This window comes from Cyprinodon tularosa, unplaced genomic scaffold, assembly GCF_016077235.1.
Source record: "Cyprinodon tularosa strain WSP-4 unplaced genomic scaffold, ASM1607723v1 ctg561, whole genome shotgun sequence".
NCBI lineage: Eukaryota > Metazoa > Chordata > Actinopteri > Cyprinodontiformes > Cyprinodontidae > Cyprinodon > Cyprinodon tularosa.
In genome coordinates this window covers 391,565-412,598 of record NW_024039298.1, presented here as the reverse complement: position 1 = coordinate 412,598, position 21,034 = coordinate 391,565, and the positions used below count along the sequence as shown (strand labels likewise).

General features: G+C 38.4%; 2 protein-coding genes across 3 annotated transcripts; one reads left to right on the top strand and one right to left on the bottom strand.

Annotated features, from left to right (window-relative positions):
* Positions 1-1,965: 1,965 nt before the first annotated feature.
* Positions 1,966-8,545, bottom strand: fen1 (flap structure-specific endonuclease 1). The gene is made up of 12 exons (XM_038305709.1): positions 8,395-8,545; positions 7,948-8,042; positions 7,493-7,595; positions 7,262-7,364; positions 7,115-7,178; positions 6,912-7,021; positions 5,402-5,538; positions 5,175-5,241; positions 4,960-5,091; positions 2,879-3,030; positions 2,434-2,548; positions 1,966-2,267 (listed from the first exon to the last, which is right to left on the bottom strand). The coding sequence occupies exons 2-12, from the start codon at positions 8,027-8,029 to the stop codon at positions 2,190-2,192; spliced, it is 1,143 nt and encodes a 380-aa protein (XP_038161637.1). The 5' UTR covers positions 8,030-8,042; positions 8,395-8,545; the 3' UTR covers positions 1,966-2,189.
* Positions 8,546-8,584: 39 nt separating this feature from the next.
* On the top strand, positions 8,585-20,797 carry tm9sf1 (transmembrane 9 superfamily member 1). Of its 2 annotated transcripts, XM_038305698.1 has the most exons (10): positions 8,585-8,733; positions 8,845-9,089; positions 11,802-12,004; positions 12,506-12,637; positions 12,850-12,972; positions 13,053-13,411; positions 16,603-16,757; positions 16,959-17,144; positions 18,885-19,158; positions 19,815-20,797. In XM_038305698.1, the coding sequence occupies exons 3-10, from the start codon at positions 11,843-11,845 to the stop codon at positions 20,206-20,208; spliced, it is 1,785 nt and encodes a 594-aa protein (XP_038161626.1). In that variant the 5' UTR covers positions 8,585-8,733; positions 8,845-9,089; positions 11,802-11,842; the 3' UTR covers positions 20,209-20,797. The 2 variants fall into 2 exon arrangements, with proteins under 2 accessions (XP_038161626.1, XP_038161625.1); XM_038305697.1 differs by having other exon boundaries at positions 8,599-9,089.
* Positions 20,798-21,034: the final 237 nt, after the last annotated feature.

Sequence of the window (21,034 nt, the reverse complement as noted above, 5' to 3'; positions counted from 1 at the left end):
ACAAACACCATCCTGCAGAGAATAGTGTGACTTGCAGGTGAAACAGACTGAGTGAAAACTTTCATAGTGAGTAAATAGGATAAATTAATATACAATAGAAGATAAATCTAAATTTTCCGACAACACACCAAATTGTTAACTTGAACAATTGCTAATTTCATATACAAGTTTCCCTCTCTAGATCTAGAGCCTGAGAACAGCGCTGCTATCACTAGTATCAGTATTACTAAGCTGTGTACTGTGTCCATTAACCTGGCAGCCAAATGTAAATGTTTTGGCAGCTTTAGATCCTTTTAACTTAACAGCAACATTCATATTGTGTTCAAAGCTCTACTTGTCTCTGGGATTTGCTGACTCGTTTTGCGTCATTGCTTTCTTCTTTACCTGTTCTGCAGATATCCGGTAATCTAACTCTGTATTGTGGTCTCATCATGTTAAATATACACTAATTGATAACAAATAGCACAGAAATAAAGTGTAAAGCAGAGAAATAAAATATAATAAGCCAACGGGATGCTGTGATTTAATCCAAAGACCTTGTTATGCAACCAGAGTGAGCTACTGGGGTAGAAATTCAGTGAGTGACTGCCCTTTAAAAACCCTTTGGTAAATCATCAAGAATTTTAATGAGTAGTTTAAATATGTTAATATTGGATAAATAAAATATTGGATTTCTCTGCAACACAAAAGCTCGATCAGACAGAATAATTTAACTTGTATATTAAATTAGCAAAAAAATCACTAAATGCCGAGGTGAGCCTGGTGAACTGAGGCCGTGCAGCCAGTACTGACTGAGGCAGAGAATGGATGAATCACGGTCATCTAGCCGAACCGGCTCAAGCAAAGAACACTGGCACAAGGCCCAGAACCAGAGTGCTGCACGAAAAGCTTGGAGGGAAGTGGCGGCCTAGTGGTCAGGGCATAGAGCCTTGAATTCTGAGGTTGCAAGTGCAAAACCCACTTCCACAGACTGCCAACATGGGTCTCTGAGCAAGACCCTTAACCCTGATTGCTTTCCGGGTGCCCCACGATGGCAGCCCACTGCTGAGATCAATAGAAAGGTAAATTAATTATTAAGCTCGTCCAAAACAGGAGATGGATTCTGCACGTAAAGAAAACACAGAGAAAGAACCAAACACATCAGATACTCAAATTAACACAGGTTTATGTTCAGCGTAAGTGAATTATGGTTTATTTATGTACAACATTAGAATTTACATGGTATCTAATATAATATATAATTCTTACCAAAAAAAACAAACCTATAGGTTAAACTGTACTTCTAATTCAAACACATCTATTGCAAAACTGAACTAATCAGACTTCTGATGACATCATGGCATATGATATTCTGTTTTAACCTTCATGCCACAAAGCCCCAGATCAGTCCTATAAGGATCAGTTTGGGGCTACATGTGTTCATTATTGCATCCATATTCTAACGGTTGTTTTAATTCTGGTTTTGAGGGGTGAACATAACTGCAGGGATAATGAACCATTGCTGCTATAAAGAGACTATTCAGACAAAAGTATCCAAGACCATCCCGTAGGGGAGGGGTTATAAATTCATATACCAAGAGTCTACTGAATCACCTCCAAATAAGAGATTTTATAAAATCATGCAAATTCTGCTCTTACAAAATGCATCTTTAGTCTAAGATGTAAATTAAACTGACTATGCAGATCTTTTTCGCTAGTTCAGACCTAAGGGCTAGTTATATGAAAGCTAAATTTAGTTGTAAAAAATAAAACCTTTTTAAAAGGAGGCTGGTTGATACATTTGGTGAAGAATGCTTGGAATGATTGTGGAAACTCAATAGGGATCAGTGTGTTAGCTGATAATAAAATACTATCGATGTCAAGGAACAAAAAATTATTCTACAAATTTAGGTGATGGGACTGCAGAGAAATTCAAATCTTTCTGCAGATGTGATCATTTGAAATGAAAAAAGAAGTCAGGAAACATTTTTCACTACAAAATAAGCTTTTTATTTCGAACATGCGTTGCTAAAACCATTCAGCACCTTAAAATACAGCTAGCTTGTATCGTGGATCGTCGTAAACAACAAAGTTGTATAATTGAAACAATCATTCAACAAAAACCTCGTCCTTTGCAGCATTTTTCCTGCCGAATTTAGGATTCATTGAATATGTTATGACAGAGACATCAACAGGGAACCAAGTTCAGGCTATTTGCCCTTCTTGAATTTGCCTGGAGTAGCTCCAGTTTTCTGTTTTTTCTTTGCAGGTCCTTTGGTCTCTGGTTCCTGAAAACACAGAGATAAAGTAGAAAATTCAGGAAATAAACAGAAGTAAAGTCCTCTGTTAAATGATATGTAACCGTCAAGTACACTCATATTAAGAGAATATTTAAATAAATGTTGGGTTGCTGTGGAAGCAGTCAGTAGGCGCGGCAGCTGTTTCGAAGCTCACCTTCCTTTTGGAGGACAGGGATCCAGTGACAGAGAAGAACGAGTCCAGCCTTCCCTGCGTGCTGCCCTGCCTGCTCTTCAGAATCTTCTTACAGCCGTTACGGATCCTGTCCTCGCTGCAAACACACCAAAATGACTCAGCATTTCCAATAAACCCAGCTGCATGCAACAATTTAGACTTTTTTGTTTTTGGAGACATAACACTTTGAATTGTTTATGTGGCATGCGGGCAACTGCTTAGAAAAATATCTAAAAGGACTGTTGAAATAAGATTTACACGATAGAAAAGTCATAACACTGCAAATAAAAGTCCAACAGTGGAGACTAGTGGACTAACTATGCAAGAACAGTTCAAGTAGCCATCACTGTGAGAGCAGATCACTCTACTGCAGCATCTTTGTAAAACAAAAGAAAAAGGCTTTGTGAGCCAGCATGCCTCAGCTCACCTGAACTGTTTCTCATTGCACATGAACTGGATCAGCGCCTCCTCATCAGGCTCCCTCCACTTCAGCTCCACGGTGGACGAGTCCACCACCTCTGGCTTCAGAAACAAATTCCTGGCTTCTTTGTACAGCCAGTCCTCGGGTGCAGGATGCTTCTGCAGGAAGGTGAACATGCACAAAATGACATCAACGGTATGGATTGACTAAAGTGAATAATGAATGTGTTCTTTTTAGGGTAAAAGCTGGACAGGAGTCAGTTAACAGTAACATGTAATAAAGAGATTAGGAAGCTAAAGATAGAGATTATTCAAACAAAATAAAAAATATTTTTTATTTAAGAGGGAAATAGTTTTGCAAAATATTGAAATATAAAGAGTCTACTTATTCAACTGGCAACGACTTGTGAATATGTTGCAACATATCTGTCCTTTCAAACAGCAATTTTTCCAAATAAGTGGAAACAAAATTGAAAAAAGAAAAACAGTTTTCTACTTATAGATTAATAGCTTAATATTTCCAGGATTTGAGTATCTTTCCAAAGGGTTGGTAAATTAATTAAATATAGCATGACTATCTCAGTGGCAGTAATATAATGGAATATACAGAAAATAAGGTCAGTTATGGGAACTTTACTATGGGACTGTTTACAGCGGGGTTGAACCAATTAATCGGATTAATCCTGAATAATCGATTATTTAAATAATTGTTAACTAATTTAGTAATCAATTAATCATTAACTGGAGTAAAACGTGTCTTTTACTGACATAGCAACACATCAATAATACCAAAATCGTAAAAAAAAAAAAAAATATATATATATGTGTGTGTGTGTGTAAACATTTAGCATTTAAGATAAAAATCATTTTCATCCATCAATATGCTCTATCCACCAGAACTCCTCAAATGGTCAAGTTTTAGTTTATCCTGGTTTTATTTCGCAAAAAGTCTTCTGGCTATCCAATTATTAATCCCAAAAAAACAATTAATAAATAAAATAATTGACAGATTAATCGACGTGCAAAATAATCGTTAGTTGCAGCCCCGGTTTACAGTGACGAATACTGGATCTTAGACGATTGACTGCTGATAAAAACAATCAGGATGTGATGTAAGATGAAGAGGAGCCTCATCCTATCAACACCAGTGAATCACTGTATACAGTAGAAAAACTGAAATCTGACTAATTTACTGAAATTTACCTCCAAGGTGCCACAAGGTTCTGCACTGGGCCCTAAACGTTTGACATTATCCACAACAAAATTTGTAACACATCAGAGCAGTTGCTATTTACTATTACGCCTACAATATAGCCCACTGGCTAAAAGTTGAAGCAGCTTCTATTTCAGATAAATAATTTCATATAAATCAAAGTTGTAGCTATCTTGGGGTCTTGTTCATGAATGAGGGGGAGATCGGCAGGTGGATTGGTGCGGCGTCTGCTACGAAGCATGTGCCGTACGGGTCTGTTCTGGTTAAGAGAGAGCTGAGCCAAAAGGCAAAGCTTTCAATTAACCAGTCGATCTACGCTCACCTCTGGTCATGTACTTTGGGTCATGACCGAAAAAGAACGAGATCCCAGATACAAGTGGCTGAAATGAGTCCCTCCAGGACACGCTGGAGGGACCGTGCTGGGAGTGCCTTGGGATTCCCCTGTAGAAGCTGGCCCAAGTGGCTGGGGAGAGGGACGTCTGGGCCTCCCTACTAAAGCTGCTACCTCCACGACCCGACCCCCGATAAGCGGAAGAGGATGGAAAAACAAGAACTTATGGAAAATGTGTTTTAAAATATATCAACACATTTCCAAATGTGCATCATGGTGAAGAAATGGATGTACAGACAAGGGTTGATTTTCATTATATTTGAGACATAATTTGCTTCAATTTCAAATTAATTTGATCGTTAATTATCTTTCATTCTTCGCTATAAAAATGTTATCCATCTTTTATTGGATATACAATTAGAGTTGGGATAATCCTACACTTCTAACCTTGTTTGGTCAGTATTTACTGTACTGAAATAAAAAGGGCTTTCCTGAATTTTTTTAGGATAAACAAAAAATCTTAGGCAAGGAGATTTCATCTTACATTTTGGTCAATGTTCTCTAGGATCTCGTCGATGGAGCCGTGCTGTCGGATCAGGTCGATGGCTCTCTTTGGGCCGATTCCCTTGATGGTGCCACAGTAGTCACATCCCAGCAGAATACAAAGATCTATGAACTAGAATCAATAGAGAAATGTGAGGCCGGTGCTGCAGAGATACACATTTACCCTCAGTAACAAGGAGGAAAATAGCAGACTACCTGCTCATTGGTCAGACCCATTTCCTCCAGGATGCGATTAAAGTGGAATTCTTGAACAGGAAGCTTCCTGAAGCAAAAAAGACATTTGTTTATTGTGACTGATATTTGTGTGTATTTCCTATAAATGCATATAAAGGCTCTTTTTTGATTTTCATTATAACAATAATTATTGATATCAGTAGAGATCCAGTTTAGCTGTACTGTCAAGAAGATTAAAAGGATTTTACTTTGCTTCACTGGCTGTGAGGTGTCTCAGCAGGACGTTTGTCCCAAAGGTCAGTCCGTCCATGTCCTCTGTTGCTGTAGCAAAGACCTTTCCTTCTTTAACCAGAGCAGCACAGCTGGCTTCAGCCTCACAAGGAGCCTACAGCAAATACAGGGTTGGTTCAAATCAAATGCAGAGAATTTTCTGGATTAAGTTGCTCAAATTAAAGAACCACAGAAAGCAGCTTGTATGTATAGATACATCTGAATATGCTATTTATATGCTAATTCAATGAAAACTAAAGGCCATGAATTAAAGACTATAGATTAGACTGTAGATTAAAGATATATCTTACATTTATATCCACAATAAATGAATATGTTATGGATAGATGAGACTGAAATCCTCAAAGCTTTTCAAAAAACATGTTGCAAAAAGGTTGATTTCTCTAAGCCTCATAAAAGCTGCAAATGCTCACTAAGGCCATCTAGTGGTGAATGAATTAAAAGAAAAAAATCTGAACGTTTTAGTTTTATAAAATTAAGTATTTGAAAAGAATAATCTAAATACATTAACAGTATGAAAAGTTCTATGTTAATGTGAGGGGGTCTCAGTGAAAATGAACGTGATAAAATTAAAGATGTACCGTAATAACCGAAAATACTTTTATAATATGGTTTCATTTTGATAAGCAAGAAATCTGATCAAAGTGATCCTGAACAGGTGCAAAATTCCTCCTTTTTGACCTCTCCATTATTAGATTTAAGGCGCAAGTAGTAGACCGCAGCATAAACACACACAAAAAACTCTAAACACTGACAAAAAACTCCCCAGATTGTTTCTTTTTGGGGTCTGTGTGTGTATCATGATGCAATGCCTCGATGAGGTTTAGTTCTACTGTTAGAATATGGCACAGAACGATGCATGTTTAATTAACATTTAAACTTTTAAATTCCTTTTTGATATTAATAAAGTATTTTTGAATTAGAAAAAAAGTAAATATAAAAAAATGTAAATCCTTTACTGTCCCACAATGGGGAAATTCGTACTCTGCATTTAACGCTTCCTCTTGGGGAGCAGTGTGCTGCCATTGTGTGGCGCCCGGGGAGCAATCACAAGGATCTTGCTCAGGGACCCAGAGTGCAGGCTGTGGGAATCGAACAGAATACTAGAAACCTTCTCAGAGCACAAACACACTGCTCTAACTCACTAGGCCAACACTCCCCAAACTGAATGTTATGCCAACGTTAACCACGAATGACGGAACAAATAATGACATGCTAACAGCTGTAATTATTCAAGTCAAATTTTAAGATCCTTTAAAAAAAATCAAAGACTTTCAAGTATGAATGTCTTTTAAAGGCTGATTTTAAAACATTTTAGAACCTTAAGCTTTTTTTCCCCAAATTCACAAACTTTCAAAGTTTTAGTCATTTCCAACCAGCACAGTTTTGACCTTTTTTTATTTATTTATCCATCAAACTTAAATGGAATCGGCATATTTCTCAAAGGTAAGGGTTATTCAATGTTACCTCGATGTAAGGCACGCCCATCAGGGTCAGCAGCTTCTTGCACTCGTCGTTATGCTGCTTGGTGACTTTAACAAGTCGCTTGGAGAATTTGTCAATATTCTCCTGCTCACCTGTTTTAAGGAAATAAACAATACTTTTTTATTTATAAACCAGCAGAAAAGAAATGTGCAGATTTCTTTTTACTATATGTTTAAAAGTTGTACCCATTTCCTGAGCTTTAGCAAGCATTTTCTCAGCTTCTGCTCTCCTCTCCCCTCTCTTCTCGAGCTAAACCAGGAAAAAATAGAACAATAATGGAAGATAAAGTGCTACAAACAGAATCTCATAAGTCTGATCTAACTCATACAAACCTCTGCTGACTTGAGCTGTGGAGGTTTTCCGTCAAACACGTACACCGGCTTGATCCCATTCTCCAACATTCGGATTGTGCGGTAGAACATTCCCATTAGGTGGCTACAACAAAAATAGGAAGATCAAAGACATCTTTGTTTATTGCCCATAGACCTCTTGGGCAATTGATCTATAAAAGTAAAACAACTAAATCTGCAATAGTGATCAGAAATCAGTCACTGATAACATACCTTGTCGTCTCTCCATCTTCATTCTGCAGAACGTTCCCATCCTGTCTCACGGCAATCAAGAACTGGTAGATGCACATGGAGGCATCAATTGCAATTTTCCGGCCTACAACAAACCATCACAACATTTACCCTATTGTTAAGATCAAAATTTCTTAAATCAAGTGTATTTACCCTTAATTTAAGGAGGTAAATAAGATGAACTGCCATTGGAATGAGTATTTTTACTCTTAATATGAAATAATTAGATAATATGATGATAATATGTGCTTATAATAAGACTATGCAGTTGCTTTTTCTCATTTTAAATGCAAATTGTCTTGTTCCATTGGCAAAGTACCTCACTTACCTCCTCCATTCAAGAGAAAATGCACTTATTTTAAGGACAAATTACTTATTTAGATTTAAAAAATCTTTGCAGTGCAATTTTTATGCAGAAAATAGACTGTTAGAATTACCAAAATAGTTCTTGATGTCCTGCTCTTTAATCGCACCAGGGGCGTGATCAGCAATCAGCTTGGCCAGTCCTTGAATTCCCATCCTGAGATGCTATCTGTAAAAAAGATGCAATCAAAACAATGGAGTCGCTCTAGTTTGCGCATCATGCCTCATTTAAACCACTAAAATATGGAAACCCAACAGTGACCAGTGTGTTTATATATCAGCATTGTGTACTGTTGAATATGAAATGAATTAGCTCTATGCAATAAGAAATATCAGAGGGAGACAACTTTAGAAAATATCTGCTAACACGGTTGGAAGCTAGTTTTGCTATCAAAAAGGAGCTATAAAGAACATCTGAATGACTGGAGCGCTACTATATAAGCCAAAGAGATAATTTACATGCAGCTCTAATGTTGTGTTTCGTAATAACGGTCAAAATTTACATGTTTACACACACTTACCGTTTAGCTAGTTTAGCCACGCGCAGGAGCGTTTCGAGCGCCAGTAACTGCGTGTGTTTCGCGGGGAAATCTATTAGCAAGGCATTACTAGTCAAACCGTCGAACATCTCAGGATCACAGACCATTGCGGACCCGCGCATCGATCGCTCCGTGCGATTATACTAGCCTTAGCACTAACGCGGAAGTCGAACCGGAGAACTGGATTGGTTCTTTGAGGTTGGAGGAAATCCGGGTCCGTGGAAAAATAGTGAATACGTTGTGCTATCAAGGATTCAATCATTTTTATTTTATTTTTTGGTAATTTCCCGCTGAGCATTGGAATAATGATTTGAAAAAAGGGTGGGATATTACAGCTAATAAAATAGCTGTAACATAGGATATGTGTTTGTTTTGTTTCTCCGCCCTAACCGGAAAAGTGGAGCAAGTCGTCATTATTTTTTATTTCTTCAGGTGACGTGTTGTCGGATCCCCGTTTTCTTCTCTTACTCCTGTCAGTAAAAGTACTGAGTGTACCCGGATTTAAGCGAAGGGGTGGGGGCAGTTTAACGTGCAGCATCCCGGATGTCCCCCGGTGTCCGGCTCCAACGTTAAGGCTACTCGGTGAGCGTTAACGGACCGTCTGGGCCTGGAGTCCGAGCGATCCAGCCGCCACACTGGTTTGGTTGCTTCTTCATCGCCACGGAGGTGAATCGACGGTGAGACTGAATGATCACAGTTTAAAAAAAAAACTGTTTGAGGTATTTTAAAACGACAAGTTAATATATTTTATGTTTATGCACAGGTATCAGTGAAAGTTTCAGTGTGATGAAGGTTCTTTAAAACTACTTACTCTCACTTGTCACCTAAACATATCATTTGCTATGATTTTATGTCATTTAATCAACATTGTGAGTTTTAATCAGCATCAAAAACATCCTAAAATCAAGTTTGCATTCCATAATCTGTATTTTGAACTACTGCTAAATTAAATTATCTATTTCTTTCCTATTTATTTGCATATTTCCCCTGTTCATAGTCGTTAACTGATAAAATGTATGAAAATTACATAAAAATGAAACCATAACTGGAAACATTTATGGATTTGCAGGAAATGTTGGTCAAAAATAGATTGATTTGAATCAGTCTGTGAAAAAAACATGAGCAAAACGGGATGGCTTGTGTTTTTTTTTTTTTTTTTAAGTTATTCAGAGATCATGTGAAGGCCAGCTGTAATAGAAACCATTTGGATGGTATCCTGAGCTGAAGTCAAGCATAACTGCTGCATCACCCACTGCTTCCACTCATTGTTATCAGGCTTTTACAGCAATGCAAACTCATTTATGGCTGGTCTGAAAAATGTTCTTCAATTTATACCTTTCAGACAGTTTACTGAGTCCCTGTACTCATTGATAATCTGATTTTTTTTAACCTAAATAGACCCAGAAAGTAAAGAAACAGATTTATACTGTCATTATCTTTTCCATTAGACATCACTACATGCAAGGCAGTATCTGTCATGGTGTTTTAGGCCGGGGGCTTAAACACATAAAGTTTAAATTCTTGCTCTGATTTCAAGTGATGCACTGGAGAAGCTTGATTGAAAGCTGTCATAATTTGCCACCATGGTGTTTACAGGGATCAGCTGGAAACCGGCTGCTTCTGGGATGAAATCAAACTAAAGAAACAAGAGGATTTTTTTCATTTCATGTTGTTTTTTTAAATGTTAAAGAATTTTACTTAATCATACAGCGGAAATGTCTGCATCATTACTTAGCTGGGTGCCTACTGTGAGTGGATTTTTAGATTTAGATTTTGAGAGGGGGATGGAAAAAAAACAATGACACAAAAAAGTCTATTTAAACTCTTTTTAATCACAGCTAATATGACTTGTTTCTCTTCTTTAGCCAATAAAATCTTGTACTTATGCATCTTTAATGTATTTTACAGACGTCCTAAATAGGTCACCATAAGCGAAATCTGTGATCATTGTAGTCTGTCTTTCTTTTCAGCTCAATATCTCATAAAATACAGAAGTGACAGAAGTTCTGGTCTGCAGACATGACCTAAGAAAATCCCTTTCGCTTAATATACCGTCAATAATAGATGAGCTTACGCTGTAAAACTTTCATTCTGTTGTGTTTAATCTGTCTTCATAGTCATATTTGTTTGCACGTTTCTCTAGCAAGCTTTTTATTGGGAGGTTTAAGATGGTATGAATGTGTTATCTTTATTTAAAACCACCAGTCAACCTGCTGTAGTTTTAAAACAGCATTTCCTTATAAGAGATGATGAAGGGCACGTGTTGCGTTTCCTCACCATGACTATCCATTTTTTTTCTAACTAAAGCTGAATTTGGGTTGCGATAAGCGGTAGCTTTCTACTACGTCTTTCAGCCAGCTGACTGGCAGTGGCTGAAGTTTGCATGATTGCATTTTATGGCTCTCAGGTTTAAAAAAAGAGCATCTATTTTTAAAAAGGCTATTATGAAAAAATGTATCTAAACTAGTTTGGATGTTGGAGCAGTGTGAATCGGTGGCAGTTGATATTAATAGCGACCAGGCTGCTAGTAAATGACAATGAATGTTTTAACACTGAAACTTAGAAGCATAGGAGTGTGTGCTCCATCGATTTCTAGAGATTCCTGGAAATCAGCAGACGTTGAAATGAAGCTGTTCTGTTTTCACTGCAGCCTTCATGGAGGATGTAAGATCAGAGACACAACTTTAGGACCTTTCTGTTAAGGTTTTCAGTGATAAACTTTAAAAATCCATGTTTTCAGTAGTTAATGAGCTGGGAGAGGTTTGTTGTTTGTTGGTGTTTTTGTAATAAAACACAAAAAAGCAGGAAAAAGTCCCAAAATGTCTGCTATAGCGATGATTCAATGTGAAACCTATTGAAATAATCATGGATTTTTTTCCCTAGCCTCTTACACTGAGCCTCCCTGTAATCTCAGCCTGTTTCTGTTTCTGAAGACGAATGTGTCTTTGGTTAAAGTGCCAGGATGCTCTGGTTCCAAGTCAAAGCAGTTCACATAACAAATTCCTTTATAATACACAGCTCCGACAATTAGTCGTCAAATTAAGAAGGCGTGCCATCACAAAAAAGAAAAAAAAAGATGAGCTATCTATTAAATATATGATAAGGTTTAAAATATTATATTTACATATTTTTAAATTAAAATCCACATAGTTGATGAGATTTAGGTCCATGTCTCTTTTTTAGAAAAACCCAAACAAGCAGAGCAGCATCTCTTTTTGAACTTTTAAGACTTTCATGATGCTGAAATGCTTCAAGTTGTGTTTTGATCGCTGTTAAAACATAAAAAAAAATGAATGAAAGACTGATTTACCCTGTTTGGAGTAGTAGTTTGGACGTCTACATAGAGAGAGATGATCGCTACAATCTGATAAACTGTGTGTTTGCTGCAGGTGCTGGAACTGGATAGCTCCCCGGTGGCTACAGGAGGACGATGGCAGCGCTCTGTGTCTTGATCCTGGGCTTGTTCTCAGGCTGGGCATTGGGCTACAAGCAAGGGGACAATGTGACTCTTTATGTCAACAAAGTGGGCCCTTATCATAACCCTCAGGAGACTTATCACTACTACACCCTGCCTGTTTGCAGACCAGATAAGGTCAGAACTCACTGCTCTGAGGACGTAATAAAACAAGGGCTTTCAGTTGCTGTTTTAAACCACTGAATTTATACGGATTCATTTATTTGGAGGATGTTTCATTTCACATTGGCAGCATCAATAAACAAAAGCTTTCAGTCAAACTGCTGTGAATCTTGTACTTTTAATGCCCAAATATAGTAAAATTCCTGTATGTGTTACAGTTTTGCTATAAAGGAGAATACAATGCACTTTTAGCTACTTTAAATAAATAAAGAAAAACATTAAATGTCCCTTAGTGTCCTTAACCAGCCTTTATTGGGCCCTTTCTTTTGTATAGACAATAAAAGATGACTTTTGCTGACTTATTGTATAGTTTTTTGTAGGCCCACAAAGCTTAAAATTGCTCAATGAAATAGTATTGGCATGTGGCGACGGAGGTTGGCTGATCTTTAACTGACTCAGGCTGCTTCCTGTTTCTCATTGACAATCCCACCTGTTGTTTTTGCGTGAAATCTTCAGGTGCACCACAAGTCCCTGAGTCTGGGCGAAGTGCTGGACGGGGACAGGATGGCCGAGTCTTTATACCACATCCGCTTCAGAGAGAATGTGGAAAGAAAAACTCTCTGCAAGCTCACTCTATCAGAAAAACAGGTAATTTATAGGATGCATGGTAACAGTTCAGCTTTTATTGCTGCAGCAAGTTCAATGTTTGATTTCTGACTGTTTTGTTCTTTGTTTGCTGCAATTTTAGGCTTTAAATATCTGCTTTGCCTGTAAATGTGGGCTAGTTTAGCTGAAGATGGATTACACTCAGTGGTTTTCTGCATTTGTGAATAAATTTGCTTCTTTTCTGTGTTCCTCAGGTGGACGAGCTCCGCGAGGCCATCGAGGAACTGTATTACTTTGAATTCGTCTTGGACGATATTCCCATCTGGGGGTTTGTGGGATACATAGAGGAGAGCGGCTTCCTGCCTCACAGCCATAAGGTGAACAGAGGACCTGTGTAGATCTGTTGTACGCCATCCCTTCGCCTTCTCACCCTCGGTCGCCTCTTCTTCCCTGTCAGGTGGGTTTGTGGACTCACCTCGACTTCAACATCGAGTACAACGGCGACAACGTGATCTTCGCCAACGTCTCTGTGAAGGATGTCAAGCCCTTTCCCCTGGAGGAGGGGGCAGGGTCAGCGGTGGGGGGAGTCGGCGTGGGGGGAGGCAGCCTGACCATCACACACACCTACAGCGTCCGCTGGTACGAGTCCAACCTGCCTTTTGCTCGGAGAGCCGAGCGCCTCAGAGATTACTCGTTCTTTCCGAAAACCCTGGAGATCCACTGGTTGTCCATCATCAACTCGCTGGTGCTGGTGGTGCTGCTGCTGGGCTTCGTCATCATCATCCTCATGCGGGTCCTTAAGAATGACTTCGCCAGGTGAGTAAGCATTTAGCTATCACCGCTCTGATGAACCCCGGTGAACACAGCTTCACTTCCCCCATTTTAGTCAGTTTACTGTTGTTCTACTGTTGGGTTTTAACGAGAATTCTTTAGTTTTCTGCTCCATGTCTGGATTTAATAGCGATCAAGAGATATTTTGATGTCTGTAAAGTTTATGTCCACATTCGGGCTGAAACAATGAATAGGATTAATCGTTACGGAAATAATCATCAACTAATTTAGTAATCGATTAATCGTTAAATGGAATATAGAGACTGTGAAATATGCTTTATCAAAATTGTAAAAAAAAAAAATATTTAAACATTTTGCAATTAAGATTAAAAAAAAAATAACTTTTTCATCTATCAATACTCCAAGTGGATATATTTTTGTTTCACCTGGTTTAATTTTGTAAAAAAAAATGTCCTTAAAGGAATAGTACACCCAAAACATGATTAGCCTTCATTTTCTACTCACCCCCATGCTGAACAACACTCTGGAGTACTTTTTTGATATCTCAAATGCATCTGGAGATCTGGGAGGCTTCTTGCTGTCTGCTGACATTCAAATAATGGAGGTCTATGGCGCCCGAGGCAGAAAGGTCCATAAAAGTCCACAAAAAACGTGTCAATATTCCTCCATACTGCTCGTCCAATGTATTCCAAGTGTCCTGAATGGGTAGCGTCCATAATTTACTCGAAACAAAGTCATTTAGAATGTTTTTAGAGCATAAACAGTAGTGTATAGGATTTCCTAAGATCTCGTTCACGAGTCTACGGAAACCGCGGCAGACCAAACCAGATGAAAGTGCGCAAAGCCCAAAAATATACATTATAAGTTTGCCTTTTTATATTCTATGCTTTTAACGCTGCAGTGTTGTTAAAATTAAATGCTAATTTTAACAAAAAAGTATCAATTTTGTATTTTAACCTTTATCAATAAATTTGCCTCCAATTGGCTCTTAGAAACGTCATTTAGGAGTCAATGCAGAGAACCATAGGAATAAAATATGCAATAGGAATAAAATATTTAGGAGCAAAAACTAGTCCTAGTTGGTGGCGTTGGTGACTCAGCGTAGAATGCGCCATCCATGTGCAACTGGTTTTAGTTCTCAACCATGGATTTTCTTCTCTCTCCATCCAATTTCCTGTAATCTAGAGAAGTCAATCTAGAGAAGTCATTTTTTCTTAAAATAAGTGCATTTGTTCTTGGATTGAAGAGGTAAAAGAGACATTTTGCCAATGGAGCAAGACAATTTACATTTAAAGGGATAGTTCGGTATTTTTGACATGAATCTGTATGGCATCCCCATCACCAGTGTCATGCAATCACACTGACTTACCCCTGGCAGCGTCCTGTGAGCAGAGTTCTCGTCCAGTTTTGGTCAAGCCGAAAGTAGTCCGGCAGGTTTGCTAGACCCAGCGAAATAAAACGTTTCTCTTCCCAAAACATTATGTGTTCAAAAGAGTGATATTTTTGCATCCCAAAAACGTTGTAGTGGAAAAAGTCACATGTCGTTATCACTTGGTCCTATTTTCTCTCTGTTCGTATCAGTGCGCGCCGTCATTCAGACAGCGAGCCCAACAACAGCCAGATGCATGTCTCCCTCCGCCTAGCTCCTAGCTGGGCGGAGGGAGACATGCATCTGGCTGTTGTCAGGTTAGTAGGCCCTAGCTGTCTGAATGACGGCGCGCACTGATACGAACAGAGAGAAAATAGGACCAAGTGATAAAATAAGAAAAGACAATTGCATTGTAAATTTCAAGTGTATGTTATCTACTTATCTTATTTTAAGAGTAAAAATACTCACTCCATAGGCTCCATCTCATTTACCTACTCAGATACAGGGTACGGTAAATACTCTTAATTTAAGGATTTTTTAAACTTATTTCTAGATCGTTTTTGCAGTGCACTACTGCCAAAAAATAAGAAAATAATCTCAGTTAAAAACCACTAGAATCCAAAGATTTTGGGATTTTGGTCAGACTTTCATATCTGTTCACTGCTAACAGATGGTGGTGAAATCATTACAACACAGACTAAAATAAGTTCTTTAAATGGTATTTATGAAGGTAAACAGTCAGGGATAAATGGTTTAGCTGAAACTTTAAACATTTTGAGTTTGTAAAGCAAGGATTTAGACTGAATTATTAAATTGTTCTTTGAAGTGAAGGAAAAAGGTTCTATTCTTAGAATTGTAGCTATATTCTCTGTATTTTTTCATTGCAATTGTTATGAACATGTTTGTCTGTAAACTTTTTTTAAGTTTTAAAGTTTGTGCTGATCGGCCTCAACATGCTGCTGGGTTAGTTGGGGTTACAAAGCCTCCTTAATCTTCAAGTCAACAGAAATGTGCATAGCTTCAGGGATTGCTTCTAAACATAGATCTGACTGAACACGTAAATATAGAAGATAAATGATACATGAATGATACCAAGAATATTAGAATTGAAAAAACATTCTAGTTAACTGATAAAAAAATAAAAATGTGATCCTAGTAAAAATTAAAAAAAAAAGCTAACTGAAACTGTACTAAGAGTTTACAAAAGTTATTTAAATGAATTGAGTTTTAAGAGAGATTTTTTTAGTTTTCGTTTGTGTCTTTATCATAATTCATTCATATGGGGTCTAGTTTCCCCGGGGGACTAATCGCTGGGGATGGGGCCTGGAACCCGTTCATTATTACTTACTATTCTAGTTTCATTTTTCTTTCTTTTTTTGTCTTGGCCCCAGTATGTAACTGAAATTACATAAAAGACTAAAACTGTAACTGAAACTAATAAAAACTGTTGCTAAAATAAGAAATAAACCAGGTAAAAATAAACTAGTATCGAAAATCAGATGTCAAAATGGGGCTAAAAAGTCTCTTTAATCCTTTCCAGCACTTAGCAAAGCTGCAACTCATGAAAAAGTAAATAAATAAAAGTTAAATTCTTGATAATGCTGTTCCTATATAAAGCTATCTACTGGTATCCTATCAATATTCCGTTCCAGTCCTGTAGAAACAATGTATTTGCAAACTCCTCACAAGGTTTTAAATGGCTACCAAAACATGGATGGCTTAAATGAGTTGTGCTTTCTGACTGAAGGACTGGAGTTTTACTAATTAAGGAAAGCTAAATGTTAAAGTATACAGAGGAATAACTGGCGGGTGAGGTGTTTAAAAAGCCCGGTCTGTCGTTTTTCAGGTACAATGTGGAAGAGGAGGGCGGCTGTGATGATTTGGACCAAGGAGACAACGGCTGGAAAATCATCCATACAGATGTTTTCAGGTTCCCGCCCTTTAAGAGCCTGCTGTGTGCCGTTCTGGGCGTTGGAGCTCAGTTCCTGACGCTGGCCACTGGTAAGCCATCGGAGTCGCTTAGACGTAAACATTCAAACAAATGGCTAATTCCCATGGAAACCATCACTGTTCAGAAGCAGAGTGGCTTCAAACTTTTAGCAACAATTTGTAGAAACAAAAAAAAAAAATCTAAGTCAATGAGAAGCCCATCTTCAATGTTTTGCTGGAGTGGAAATCATTTCGCCTCTCTTGTTACCTCAGCCATCATCCTCATGGCGTTGCTGGGAATGTTCAATGTCCACCGACACGGGGCCATCAACTCGGCCGCCATCGTCCTGTACGCTCTGACCAGCTGCGTGTCGGGCTACGTCTCCTGCAGCTTCTACACGCAGATCAACGGGCAGCGCTGGGTGTGGAACATCATCCTCACCTCCTCTCTTTTCTCAGGTGATGTTTTAAGAAGCAGAAGCTAAACAGTCTGTTCTGTCTTAAATCTCTAATTTAATGAATGTAAACATAAGATAAGATCCAAACAAGCGAGAGCGTTTTAAATATAGGCAACTTTTATACATTTAGCGGGCTCAATTAAACTAGAATGGCTCTCTAAGTCTTATTTTTTATGGAGGAAATTGTGCAAACTCAAATAGTTCAGCTGGGAAGAAGGAAAGACAATTACAATTTACTTATTTCTAGACAAGTTTAAAAAAAACTCTTACATTGCATGTATGTACCCTCAATTTGAGTAGGTACCGTAAATAAGATGATTTGCCAATGAAAATAGTATTTTTACTCTTAAAATAAGATGATTAGATAATATGCTCTTAATGCAATTGTTTTTCCTTAGTTTAAGTGTAAATTATCTTGCTGCATTGGCAAAGTTTCAGACTTACCTCCTAAATTCAAGAAAAAAATGCACTTATTTTAAGAAACAACTTATTTAAATTTCTATTTTTTTTTTCCAGTGTGCTGATTTATTCATGTGTCTTGTTAACCTTGTGTGTGAGCTCAAACAATCTGTGTTTGCACTGAACATCCAGAGCAATGCTGAGGTTTTCACTACAGCACTGGGACGATATTTGATAAATAAAACTGCAGCATAAAGGCTTGTTCTGGCATTCCAAGGTCCTGGGCCTTGGCTGATCTTTCTGCTGTCACAGATGTTTGGAAAAGATCCTTTCAAAAGGTTTTTACTGATGAACTTCTTCTCAGCTGATTTTGGGTCTATGAAAGCTCTACGTTTGCAGAAAACAAAAATGTCACAGTAGGGAATTGGTGTTTATTTATTGCCCTTAATCAAAGTTAGGTGCTGCAGGTGGAAATTAATTGAACTTTTAATGAAAAGAGTATTAAAATACCCCTTTATTACTTTGCATTTTATAGTTGATCAACAATTATTAAATAAACAGATGTTAGATAAAGAAAATCACACCTTTTTTTTTTTTTTTTTTTGCCCCTAAATGAGTTATCTTAATTAGTCAGGCTTCTTGCTGGGGTAGCTAGGCTGCTATTGTCTGCTTAATAAATGTACTTCTGAAGTGATGCGTTGAGCTCCTTTAACCTACCTATCAAGATGTTTTGTGTTTTTAATGTGTTTTTTTTTCTGTTACTTTTACCCAACAATCCAATTTGTAGAAACATTCTTTCAGCCTGCTGAGCAGCAGTGAGCAGCAGCCTCCATTATTTTAAGCTCTAAACAGCCGGAGAAAAACTCTGACGTCCGATACGAGGACTCTGATCTGAATTAAAAAAATTTTAAGTTTAAAACTCACTTTTCGAAGCAGCATGCTAATGACCAAACGTTTTAAACATCAATCCCTCCTGTTTGTGTCAAATCAGCGGAATGCAGTGTTAGGAGTTAATATTTGTTCTTCTTCCTCTTGGATTTGGTTTTCCTGCGCATGCTGCAAATCTATGGGTTGAGTAGGTTTCATCCATTTAGCAGATTTTCAAGGTGCAATTTAATATTTGAATCTAGTGGGAATGTGCAAACTTAGTGAAAGATAAGAGAAATGATCAGGACATAAATAATGTATCCAATTAGTTTAGGAGTCGTTAATATTTTTTACAATTTGCATTGTTTTGTTCAAGTTAATGGATTCCCCTTCTGATATGCTTCAGTTGAGCTCCACTGATGCATAAAGTGTTAGTAGATGCGTTCTGCTGACTATGGGTCCCACATTTCCACAGCTCCCCTTTTCCTCACCTGGAGCGTGGTGAACTCCGTCCACTGGTGGAGCGGCTCCACTCAGGCTCTGCCGGCCACCACAGTGCTCCTCCTGCTGTGTGCCTGGGTTCTGGTTGGCTTCCCCCTCACCGTCATCGGCGGGATTGTGGGAAAGAACCGGGCCGGCAGCTTCCAGGCGCCGTGCCGCACTCGTAACATCCCCCGGCAGATCCCCCCTCAGCCCTGGTACAAACACGCCGTGGTACACATGGCCATCGGTGGCTTCCTGCCTTTCAGGTGAGGTCTGACTCTGCGTGAAGATATTACAGCTTTAGAAATTTTTAAGTTTGGATATCTGCTTCAGATTGTGTCAGCAATGGCTTTCCATAAATGCTCTGGATTAGCAGATGCAGCACCTTGCTAAAGAATTCATACTTTTTCATATGTTGTCACATTTTATCCAGTACTTCCTCGTGTTTGTTGGTTTCTATTTTAGATTTAAACACAATGCATCATTTTAAAGGAGATGTATATTGCTGGTTTAAAAAATCTTACAAATTCACTTTATTGTTTTTTTTTTTTGTTTTTTTTTTAACCAGGTGTTAGGAATAAATCAGGTTCAGTCAGATCCGATGTAAAATCTGCTGGTTTTCTTCCAGTTAAGCTGCATCTATAAATCCAACAACTCTGACCCCCTTCCCTGTCCTTGTTTAAGAAAACTATCCCCACAGCATGATGCTGCCTTCACCATGTTCAACAAGGGGATTTTGAGTTTCGTATGATGTAGGCCAAAGGTTTACATTTAGTTTCAAGAGACAAAATGTAAAAAAGTTCACGAGAACTAATTATTTCATATTCTTTTCTATTAGAATAATCTGCCTTTACAGATTATTGCATTTAGGATTGTTTAATCCCTGCATTTTGATCTATATTTTAACTCTACCTTCCCTCAGTGCCATCTCAGTGGAACTCTACTATATCTTCGCCACCGTTTGGGGCCGAGAACACTACACCCTCTACGGCATCCTGCTCTGTGTCTTCGCCATCCTCCTCTCGGTGGGCGCCTGCATCTCCGTAGCCCTGACCTACTTCCTGCTGTCGGGCGAGGACTACAGGTGGTGGTGGAGGAGTGTTCTGAGCACCGGATCCACGGGCCTCTTCATCTTTGTCTATTCTGTTTTCTACTATCGTAACCGCTCCTCCATGAGCGGCCTGGTGCAAAGCTCTGAGTTCTTCGGATACTCCCTGCTTACAGCGATGGTGTTCTCGCTGATGCTGGGCAGCGTGTCGTTCTGGGCATCGCTGGCATTTATTCGCTATATCTACCGCAGCCTCAAAATGGATTGAACTGCAGAGACCCCAAACAAACAAACGCAGCGACAGACTTCAGTGTCTTCTCTCACTCCATATCTCCAGTTGTGTGAATGGGAGAAGTTCTAGGGGCCTTGGACTTTTCATGAAGGGTTTTATAATGAACTGAATGCAGGTTCTGGTTGAATAAGGGAAAGTATGTGTGTTGGGATGTGGGATGCAGGAGGAAAAGACGCAATTGCTCTCTGCTAGCATCATGACTAAAACTAGCTATGATGCATTAGTGTGCATCACCCGGTACTTAAAGTGCATCAACAGGTCTAGCTAAAACCTGTTATTTGCTGTACTATGCTGGCCATTAAACGTTATAGAACATGAATAAAATGCTGTGGTGCAAGTGATACTTGCAGCGACTTCCACAACCCGTTACAAAAAAAGAAATGTTTTGCACGGAGATGAAGTTTTTTTGTGCTGGAAGAAATGATGCCTTGTAGATTTAAGAGCTTTTGCTAAATGTTGGGAAGGGGAGCAATATTGTAATTGTACTGTATGGTCACCATTGACTTTGGTTCTGATGTAAATACTTTTTCAATAAAGTGCTTTTTAATACAAAGCAAAGAAAATAGCTCCGTGGGTTTATTCATGTGGAGAATTCACTCTTTAAAAGCAACACATTCACATAGACAGGGACTGCAGCTGTCATTTTATACATCCAGAACTAAAGGAATGGGATGGTCTAAATTAAATTAGATATGAGTTTTAAATGATGTAATTATGCACAAACATTTAAAGCAATTTCTAATCATTTTACCTTCAGGCTTAAAACTGAAAACTAAATTATGTTTACATCACCCTGATAATG

Excerpts from the sequence above, each read along its gene's own strand:
- fen1 (XM_038305709.1), bottom strand. The coding sequence starts at position 8,029 with ATGGGAATTCAAGGACTGGCCAAGCTGATTGCTGATCACGCCCCTGGT. Across the intron at positions 5,539-6,911 it reads TGGGCGTGCCTTACATCGAG|GCTCCTTGTGAGGCTGAAGC; the intron begins GTAACATTGAAT and ends TATTTGCTGTAG. Across the intron at positions 2,549-2,878 it reads TGCAATGAGAAACAGTTCAG|CGAGGACAGGATCCGTAACG; the intron begins GTGAGCTGAGGC and ends GTGTGTTTGCAG.
- tm9sf1 (XM_038305698.1), top strand. The coding sequence starts at position 11,843 with ATGGCAGCGCTCTGTGTCTTGATCCTGGGCTTGTTCTCAGGCTGGGCA. Across the intron at positions 12,005-12,505 it reads CTGTTTGCAGACCAGATAAG|GTGCACCACAAGTCCCTGAG; the intron begins GTCAGAACTCAC and ends TGAAATCTTCAG. Across the intron at positions 16,758-16,958 it reads GTTCCTGACGCTGGCCACTG|CCATCATCCTCATGGCGTTG; the intron begins GTAAGCCATCGG and ends TTGTTACCTCAG.